This window comes from Nerophis lumbriciformis, linkage group LG22, assembly GCF_033978685.3.
Source record: "Nerophis lumbriciformis linkage group LG22, RoL_Nlum_v2.1, whole genome shotgun sequence".
NCBI lineage: Eukaryota > Metazoa > Chordata > Actinopteri > Syngnathiformes > Syngnathidae > Nerophis > Nerophis lumbriciformis.
The window spans coordinates 11,824,959-11,834,958 of record NC_084569.2 but is presented as its reverse complement, the minus strand read 5'-3'; the positions used below and the strand labels follow the sequence as shown (position 1 = coordinate 11,834,958).

The window sequence follows — 10,000 nt, the reverse complement described above, 5'->3', positions numbered from 1 at the left end:
ACAGCAACTCAGCCACCAAGTGGTAGGCCACGTAAACTGACAGAGAGGGGTCTGCGGATGCTGAAGCGCATAGTGCAAAGACTTTCTGCACAGTCAGTTGCTACAGAGCTCCAAACTTCATGTGACCTTCAAATTAGCCCACGTACAATACGCAGAGAGCTTTACGGAATGGGTTATGGCGTCACATTAGTGCCAAAAATCCGAGCGCATAAAAACTGTTATCGCGCGCTGATTCTCCACTCCGTGCGCGCGCTCAAAAAGGCACCACGCGCGCGCAAAAGGGTGTCGCGCGCGCGCACGAAGTGGAGAATCAGCGCGCGATAACAGTTTTTATGGCCACAGGTGTGTGAAATCAAGCACTTGGGCATGGAGACTGTTTCTACAAACATCTGTGAAAGAACGGGTCGCTCTCAGTGATTTTCCAAATCTAGTCGGAAAATTTCTTCGCTCCTAAATATTCCAAAGTCAACCGTCGGCTTTATTATAAGAAAATGGAAGAGTTTGGGAACAACAGCAACTCAGCCACCAAGTGGTAGGCCACGTAAACTGACAGGGAGGGGTCAGCGGATGCTGAAGCGCATAGTGCAAAGACTTTCTGCACAGTCAGTTGCTACAGAGCTCCAAACTTCATGTGACCTTCAAATTAGCCCACGTACAATACGCAGAGAGCTTCACGGAATGGGTTATGGCGTCACATTAGTGCCAAAAATCCGAGCGCATAAAAACTGTTATCGCGCGCTGATTCTCCACTTCGTGCGCGCGCTCAAAAAGGCACCACGCGCGCGCAAAAGGGTGTCGCGCGCGCGCACGAAGTGGAGAATCAGCGCGCGATAACAGTTTTTATGGCCACAGGTGTGTGAAATCAAGCACTTGGGCATGGAGACTGTTTCTACAAACATCTGTGAAAGAACGGGTCGCTCTCAGTGATTTTCCAAATCCAGTCGGAAAATTTCCTCGCTCCTAAATATTCCAAAGTCAACCGTCGGCTTTATTATAAGAAAATGGAAGAGTTTGGGAACAACAGCAACTCAGCCACCAAGTGGTAGGCCACGTAAACTGACAGAGAGGGGTCAGCAGATGCTGAAGCGCATAGTGCAAAGACTTTCTGCACAGTCAGTTGCTACAGAGCTCCAAACTTCATGTGACCTTCAAATTAGCCCACGTACAATACGCAGAGAGCTTCACGGAATGGGTTATGGCGTCACATTAGTGCCAAAAATCCGAGCGCATAAAAACTGTTATCGCGCGCTGATTCTCCACTTCGTGCGCGCGCGCGACACCCTTTTGCGCGCGCGTGGTGCCTTTTTGCGCGCGCGGTGCCTTTCTGTGCGCGCGCGTTGCCTTTCTGCGCGCTCTCTGTGTACTCCTGGCACCTCTCCTCGTGCTGTCATGTTTCTTTTTGGCACTTTGGGGGCGGGTATGCTTAGACGGCCCCTTCTTTCTGATTGGTCAGGCAAAAAATGCTGAAAAATGCTCAGAGCCAATCAGAAGTATAGCAGGGCGGGTCATCGTCAATATGTATCAAGATTTACGGAGGAATTAGTGGATAAAAAAAATGTCGCGCGCTGATAAAGGTTATTTCATACCACATAAACACAATACAGGGTAATACAAAATGTGACCCAAATAAATAATAAGACAACAAACACCATAATCACATCTTTCAGCCAGAACTGGTCCACCAGCAATAACATCCAACCATAACATTATTTTATATTTTCACTTCTTCTTGAACATTTGTTTTCTAATTTATGGAATTTCTTTTGATTCAGCCATAAAATTAATGAAATAATCTTTGAATTTTGTTTTTAAAATGTTAAAAATAGCTTTTAATAATGTATTCTGAAACAGTTTAAAATAATCAGAGAACTGACTAACACTGACCCTACACAACTATGTTGCACAATTAAGTCTTTTTTTTTTAAAGCGAAAGAGGTAATTTCAACAGGTACAGCATCCTATGTCGTATCTACATGTAATAAGATTTGTAACAAGGCAAACCGTTTGTAAATTGTTAGAAAATCGAGCAAGTTATGGTAATTTAATTAGTACATGTACCATTGACATCAATGTAATGATTGAGGCTAGATGTCCGAGGTAAGATGGCTACAACGTTGCTACACTGGAGAATGATTGGTCATATGAAAAATGCTCACAGCCAATCAGAAAGAAGGGGCCGTCTAAGCATACCCGCCCCCAAAGTGCCAAAAAGAAACATGACAGCGCGAGGAGAGATACCAGGAGTAGACCAGAAAGGCACCACGCGCGCGCAAAAAGGTGTCGCACGCGCGCACGAAGTGGAGAGTCAGCGCGCGATAACAGTTTTTATGCGCTCGGATTTTTGGCACTAATGTGACGCCATAATGGGTTTCCATCACCAAGTCCAATGCAAAGCGTCGGATGCAGTGGACTCTAGAGCACTGGAGACGCGTTGTCTGGAGTGATGAATCGCGCTTTTACCTATCTGATGGACCAGTCAGGGTTTGGAGGTTGCCAGGAGAACGGTACATTTCGGACTGCATTGTGCCGAGTGTGAAATTTGGTGGAGGAGGAATTATGGTGTGGGGTTGTTTTTCAGGAGTCGGGCTAGGCCCCTTGGGGCGGTTATAGCTCGGTTGGTAGAGTGGCCCGTGCCAGCAACTTGAGGGTTCCAGGTTTGATCCCCGCTTCCGCCATCCTAGTCACTGCCGTTGTGTCCTTGGGCAAGACACTTTACCCGCCTGCTCCCAGTGCCACCCACACTGGTTTAAATGTAACTTAGATATTGGGTTTCATTATGTAAAGCGCTTTGAGTCACTAGAGAAAAAGCGCTATATAAATATAATTCACTTCACTTAGTTTCAGTGAAAGGAACTTTGAATGCTCCAGGATACCAAAACATTTTGGACAATTCCATGCTCCCAACCTTGTGGGAACAGTTTGAAGCGGGGGCCCCTTCCTCTTCCAACATGACTGTGCACCAGTGCACAAAGCAAGGTCCATAAAGACATGGATGACAAGAGTCTGGTGTGGATGAACTTGACTGGCCTGCACAGAGTCCTGACCTGAACCCGATAGAACACCTTTGGGATGAATTAGAACGGAGACTGAGAGCCAGGCCTTCTCCACCAACATCATCAATGCGCTTTTGGAAGAATGGTGGAAAATTCCTATAAACACACTCCGCAACCTTGTGGACAGCCTTCCCAGAAAGAGTTGAAGCTGTAATAGCTGCAAAAGGTGGACCGACATCATATTGAACCCTATGGGTTAGGAATGGGATGGCACTTCAAGTTCATATGTGAGTCAAGGCAGGTGGCCAAATACTTTTGGCAATATAGTGTATGTTGTGTTTAAAAATCATGCCTTTATAAAAACAATAATGTCAAACTATGAAATCAATTATTTTCTAAATATCGGGGGCTTAAGATGCATATATTTAGAAAATATTTTGTTTTTCCAATTCAGAAAAATAAAAGTTAAAAAATGTATGAATTATCAATTTACATAAATCTGCTTGATGTATACCCTTTTTTTTAAAGGAGGGGGTACTTTCCAATTATGTAATGCTAGGAACTAGTTTTGGAGCAAATTTGTAGTTAACAGCCCATTAATCTGTTCACTAAAATGTGTTGTATTAATGTTAATGATATTTTTTTAAGACATTTGAATTGGTTTAAAATATAGGAAAATGTATATTTAAAAAAAAAAGTCTAATCAACCAACAATCTTATGACCCCATTGCAGTACCTTTGCAGACCCCCTGTTGAAGACCACTGCTTCATCCTAGATTTTTCTACATACGCTTTAAAATGTTAATTGTGCCCCTCAGTTGTTGTTGTGAAATGAATGCGCTTTTTTACTCAATATGACAGTAATGTTCTTAGAATCCTGAGATAATGCGAAATAAGCAATAAAAAATGTATTCAAGCATAACTCCTAAACCAAACATGCAATATATCTAACAACGCCAGTATTAATGTATCTTTGTGAGTTTTACTAGAAACATGTGCTTTTGTAAGGTTTGCCAACACAAAAATTAGTTTTTTTTTACTCAAAATGACAGTCATGCTCTTAGAATCCTGAGATAATGCGAAAAAAGCAATACAAAATGTATTCTAGCATAACTCCTAAACCAAACATGCAATATGTCTAATAGACATATGCTTTTATTAATGTATCTCTGTGAGTTTTACTAGAAACATGTGCTTTTGTAAGGTTTGCAAACACAAAAATTAGTTTTTTTTACTCAAAATGACAGTCATGTTCTTAGAATCCTGAGATAATGCGAAAAAAGAAATACAAAATGTATTCAAGCATAACTCCTAAACCAAACATGCAATATATCTAACAACGCCAGTATTAATGTATCTTTGTGAGTTTTACTAGAAACGTGTGCTTTTGTAAGGTTTGCAAACACAAAACTTAGTTTTTTACTCAATATGACAATAATTTTCTTAGAATCCTGAGATAATGCGAAAAAAGCGATACAAAATGTATTCTAGCATAACTCCTAAACCAAACATGCAATATGTCTAATAATGCCTGTAGTAATGTATCTTTGTGAGTTTTACTAGAAACATGTGCTTTTGTAAGGTTTGCAAACACAAAAATGAGATATTTCCTCAAAATGACAGTCATGCTCTTAGAATCCTGAGATAATGCGAAAAAAGCAATAAAAAATGTATTCTAGCATAACTCCTAAACCAAACATGCAATATGTCTAATAATGCCTGTAGTAATGTATCTTTGTGAGTTTTACTAAAACCATGTGCTTTTGTAAAGTTTGCGAACACAAAACTTTGTTTTTTTTTTACTCAACATGACCATAATGTTCTTGGAATCCTGAGAAAATGTTTTCAAAGCAATAAAATATAGTTTCAAGCATAATTCCAAACCAAACATGCAATATATGTAATAATGCCTGTATTAATGTAGCTTTGTGAGTTTTACTAGAAACATGTGCTTTTGTAAGGTTTGCAAACACAAAAATTGTTTTTTTTACTCAAAATGACAGTCATGCTCTTAGAATCCTGAGATAATGCGAAAAAAGCAATACAAACTGTATTCTAGCATAACTCCTAAACCAAACATGCAATATGTTTAATAATGCCTGTATTAATGTATCTTTGTGAGTTTTACTAGAAACATGTGCTTTTGTAAGGTTTGCAAACACAAAAATGAGATATTTCCTCAAAATGACAGTAATGTTCTTAGAATCCTGAGATAATGCGAAATAAGCAATAAAAAATGTATTCAAGCATAACTCTTAAACCAAACATGCAATATGTCTAATAATGCCTGTAGTAATGTATTTTTGTGAGTTTTACTAGAAACATGTGCTTTTGTAAGGTTTGCAAACACAAAAATGTGTTTTTACTCAATAAGACAGTCATGCTCTTAGAATCCTGAGATAACGCGATAAAAGCGATAAACATGTATTCAAGCACAACTTCTAAACCAAACATGCAATATGTCTAATAACGCATGTATTAATGTATCTTTGTGAGTTTTACTAGAAACATGTGCTTTTGTAATGTTTGCAAACACAAAACTTAGTTTTTTACTCAATATGACAATAATTTTCTTAGAATCCTGAGATAATGCGAAAAAAGCAATACAAAATGTATTCAAGCATAACTCCTAAACCAAACATGTAATATATCTAATAATGCCTGTAGTAATGTATCTTTGTGAGTTTTACCAGAACCATGTGCTTTTGTAAAGTTTGCAAACACAAAACTTTGTTTTTTACTCAATATGACAGTAATTTTCTTAGAATCCTGAGATAATGCAAAAAAAGCAATACAAAATGTATTCTAGCATAACTCCTACGCAAACACAAAAATGTGTTTTTACTCAATATGAAAGTAATGTTCTTAGAATCCTGAGATAACGCGATAAAAGCAATAAACATGTATTCAAGCACAACTTCTAAACCAAACATGCAATATGTCTAATAACGCATGTATTAAGTATCTTTGTGAGTTTTACTAGAACCATGTGCTTTTGTAAGGTTTGCAAACACAAAACTTAGTTTTTTTACTCAATGTGACAGTAATGTTCTTAGAATCCTGAGATAATGTGAAAAAAGCAATACAAAATATTTTCAAGCATAACTCCTAAACCAAACATGCAATATATCTAATAATGCCTGTATTAATGTATCTTTGTGAGTTTTACTAGAACCACGTGCTTTTGTAAAGTTTGCGAACACAAAACTTAGTTGTTTTTTTTACTCAATATGACCATAATGTTCTTAGAATCCTGAGAAAATGTGTTTGAAGCAATAACAATAGTTTCAAGTATAACTCCAAACCATACATGCAATATGTCTAATAAAGCCTGTAGTAATGTATCTTTGTGAGTTTTACTAGAAACATGTGCTTTTGTAAGGTTTGCAAACACAACAATTAGTTTTTTACTCAATAAGACAGTCATTTTCTTAGAATCCTGAGCTAACGCGATAAAAGCAATAAACAGGTATTCAAGCACAACTTCTTAACCAAACATGCAATATGTCTAATAATGCATGTATTAATGTATCCTTGTGAGTTTGACTAGAAACATGTGCTTTTGTAAGGTTTGCAAACACAAAATTTAGTTTTTTACTCAATATGAAAGTAATGTTCTTATAATCCTGAGATAATGCGAAAAAAGCAATACAAAATGTATTCAAGCATAACTCCTAAACCAAACATGCAATATATCTAATAATGCCTGTATTAATGTATATTTCTGAGTTTTAGTAGAAACATGTGCTTTTGTAAGGTTTGCAAACACAAAACTTTTTTTTTTACTCAATATGACAGTAATGTTCTTAGAATCCTGGTAAAATGTGTTTGAAGCAATAAAAAAATAGTTTCAAGCATAACTCCAAACCAAACATGCAATTTGTCTAATAATGCCTGTAGTAATGTATCTTATTGTATTTTACCAGAACCATGTGCTTTTGTAAAGTTTGCAAACAAAAAACGTAGGTTTTTTTTTACTCAATATGACCATAATGTTCTTAGAATCTTGAGAAAATGTGTTTGAAGCAATACAAAATAGTTTCAAGCATAACTCCAAACCAAACATGCAATATACTGTATCTAATAATGCCTGTATTAATGTATCTTTGTGAGTTTTACCAGAACCATGTGCTTTTGTAAAGTTTGCAAACACAAACATTTGTTTTTTACTCAATAATGATAATGCAAAAAATTCAAAAATAAATGTATTCAAGCATAACTCCCAAACCAAACATGCAATATGTCTAATATTGCCTGTATTAATGTATATTTGTGAGTTTTTCAACGTTGGTTCTTCGGCTGCTGTGTTGTACCATAAACTTTATAACAGCTATGTCTAAGCCATTGTTGAAGGGGAACTGCACTTTTTTTTTTAATTTTGTCTATTGTTCACAATCATTATGAAAGACATGACGACGGATGGATTTTTTTTTAATGCATGCTAAATATTAAATACATTTGCTCAAAAGTCCGCCTACAATAGAGCCTATGGGAGCTGTTCAATTCTGCCAATTAAGCCCCTAAAAAAACATCTATCAGGGTTTTATATACATGATGTAAGTATATATGTAATTTAGTGACGGGCACTTTTATAATACATTTTAATATTTACGAATTTTAATCACATTAATGTCAAAAACGCATCACATTTGCTTTTTGTTCCTTCATCACTGATTATTACTCACTGCAGACTCTATAAGAGCCACATAATAAAATATCACTTACTGTACAAGGTCTGCTGTCATTAGGATGTCGATTGCTCGGTTTTTCATATATTCCCATTTAGATAAAAAAAAAACGGGGCGGGGGGCTGAGGAGAACAAGCGCTTTCCGTGTCGTCCTCGCCATGATTTGTTTATTTTTTATTTTTTTTAAGAATGTATTAATCAGTCCAACAAAACAATACACAACAATACCATAATAATGCAATCCAATTCCAAAACCAAACCCGACCCAGCAACATTCAGAAACATGACACAAAACAATCTAAAAGTAGTGAAACAAAAATGAATATTATCGACAACAGTATCAATATTAGTAACAATTTCAACATAGCAGTGATTAAAAATCCCTCATTGACATTATCATTACAGACATTAAATTTTTTTTTTTTTTTAATAACAATAGTGTCACAGTGGCTTACACTTGCATCACATGTCATAAACTTGACAACACACTGTGTCCAATATTTTCCACAAAGATAGAATAAGTCACATTTTCAGTGCATTTAATAGTTAAAACAAATTTAAATAATGGATCCCATATTCCAATATATGACTCATTATTATCTAAACTCGCCATGATTAATGATCTACAATAAGCTTACAGGGAGCAGGGAAGCAAGGAAGCAGCAGACCAATCTATGATGTAAACATAGGGACACACAGAAGTGATCATAGTTGTCTGCGACAGCGCTTATGATAACAATATCACCAATACTTGGTTAATATTCAAGTCACTAAAATGTAAATTGGGTATTGTTGGCGTTTTTTGAATGGTTATTTATTGGATTTTATAGGCTATAATACGCTCCGCTACTATAATTAGAATGCATTAAAAAAAAAATCCATCCGTCGCCATGTCTTTCATAATCATTGTGAACGATGGGCAAAATTCCCCCAAAAAAGTGCAGATGCACATTAAAGTCTTTTTTCTTATATTTAATGAGTTTTCAAATAGCCACTCTTCAATTATTGCCTGCTTCTCCGTCCTCCTTGTGGTTATTTGAGCATAATATGGCAGTATTATATTTTATTAGGTTTGGGTCCCAGGCTGCAACAAGAGTTGTAATTAAAGTCTTGAGCTAAAAAAAACAAAACTTGATGGGATACAATGTTTCTTTGTAAAAACTGACTTTTTGATACTCCTCGTCTTATCAGTCAATGTGCAGTTCTTATCAACATGTGCATGTGTGAAGTAATAACACATGAGATTAACTGTTTTGTTTTTCATGTGATTTCTTCACCCCGCCTCAGCTGAAATCTTTCCACAACGAGCTGCTGTCAGAGCTGGAGAAGAAGGTGGACCTGGATGCCCGCTACCTGACTGTGAGTATCTCCATATTCTGCATTTCAGCTCTCTATGTAAACCATCACATATAGTCATGGTCAAAAGTTTACATACACTTGTAAAGAACATAATGTCATGGCTGTTTTGAGTTTCCAATGCTTTCTACAAACCCCGTTTCCATATGAGTTGGGAAATTGTGTTAGATGTAAATACAAACGGAATACAATGATTTGCAAATAATGTTCAAACTGATAAACTTTTTTTTTTTTGTGCAAATAATCATTAACTTTAGAATTTGATGCCAGCAACACATGACAAAGAAGTTGGGAAAGGTGGCAATAAATACTGATAAAGTTGAGGAATGCTCATCAAACACTTATTTGGAACATCCCACAGGTGTGCAGGAAAATTGGGAACAGGTGGGTGCCATGATTGGGTATGAAAGTAGATTCCATGAAATGCTCGGTCATTCACAAACAAGGATGGGGCGAGGGTCACCACTTTGTCAACAAATGCGTGAGCAAATTGTTGTACAGTTTAAGAAAAAAACCTTTCTCAACCAGCTATTGCAAGGAATTTCGGGATTTCACCATCTACGGTCCGTAATATCATCAAAGGGTTCAGAGAATCTGGAGAAATCACTGCACGTAAGCAGCTAAGCCCGTGGCCTTCGATCCCTCATGCTGTACGGCATCAACAAGCGACATCAGTGTGTAAAGGATATCACCACATGGGCTCAGGAACACTTCAGAAACCCACTGTCAGTAACTACAGTTGGTCGCTACATCTGTAAGTGCAAGTTAAAACTCTCCTATGCAAGGCGAAAACCGTTTATCAACAACACCCAGAAACGCCGTCGGCTTCGCTGGGCCTGAGCTCATCTAAGATGGACTGATGCAAAGTGGAAAAGTGTTCTGTGGTCTGACGAGTCCACATTTCTAAATTGTTTTTGGACACTGTGGATGTCGTGTCCTCCGGACCAAAGAGGAAAAGAACCA

The 10,000-nt window shown here is 37.1% G+C and overlaps 1 protein-coding gene across 4 annotated transcripts in view; it reads left to right on the top strand.

Annotated features, from left to right (window-relative positions):
• The window catches only part of LOC133615561 (BAR/IMD domain-containing adapter protein 2-like), a 241,580-nt gene that overhangs the window by 158,105 nt on the left and 73,475 nt on the right, over positions 1 to 10,000 (top strand). For all 4 annotated transcript variants that reach the window (XM_061974241.2, XM_061974243.1, XM_072915671.1 and 1 more), the window contains one exon: positions 8,969 to 9,040. In XM_061974241.2, coding sequence (XP_061830225.1) covers positions 8,969 to 9,040 — 72 coding nt within the window. The remainder of the gene's footprint in view (positions 1 to 8,968; positions 9,041 to 10,000) is intronic.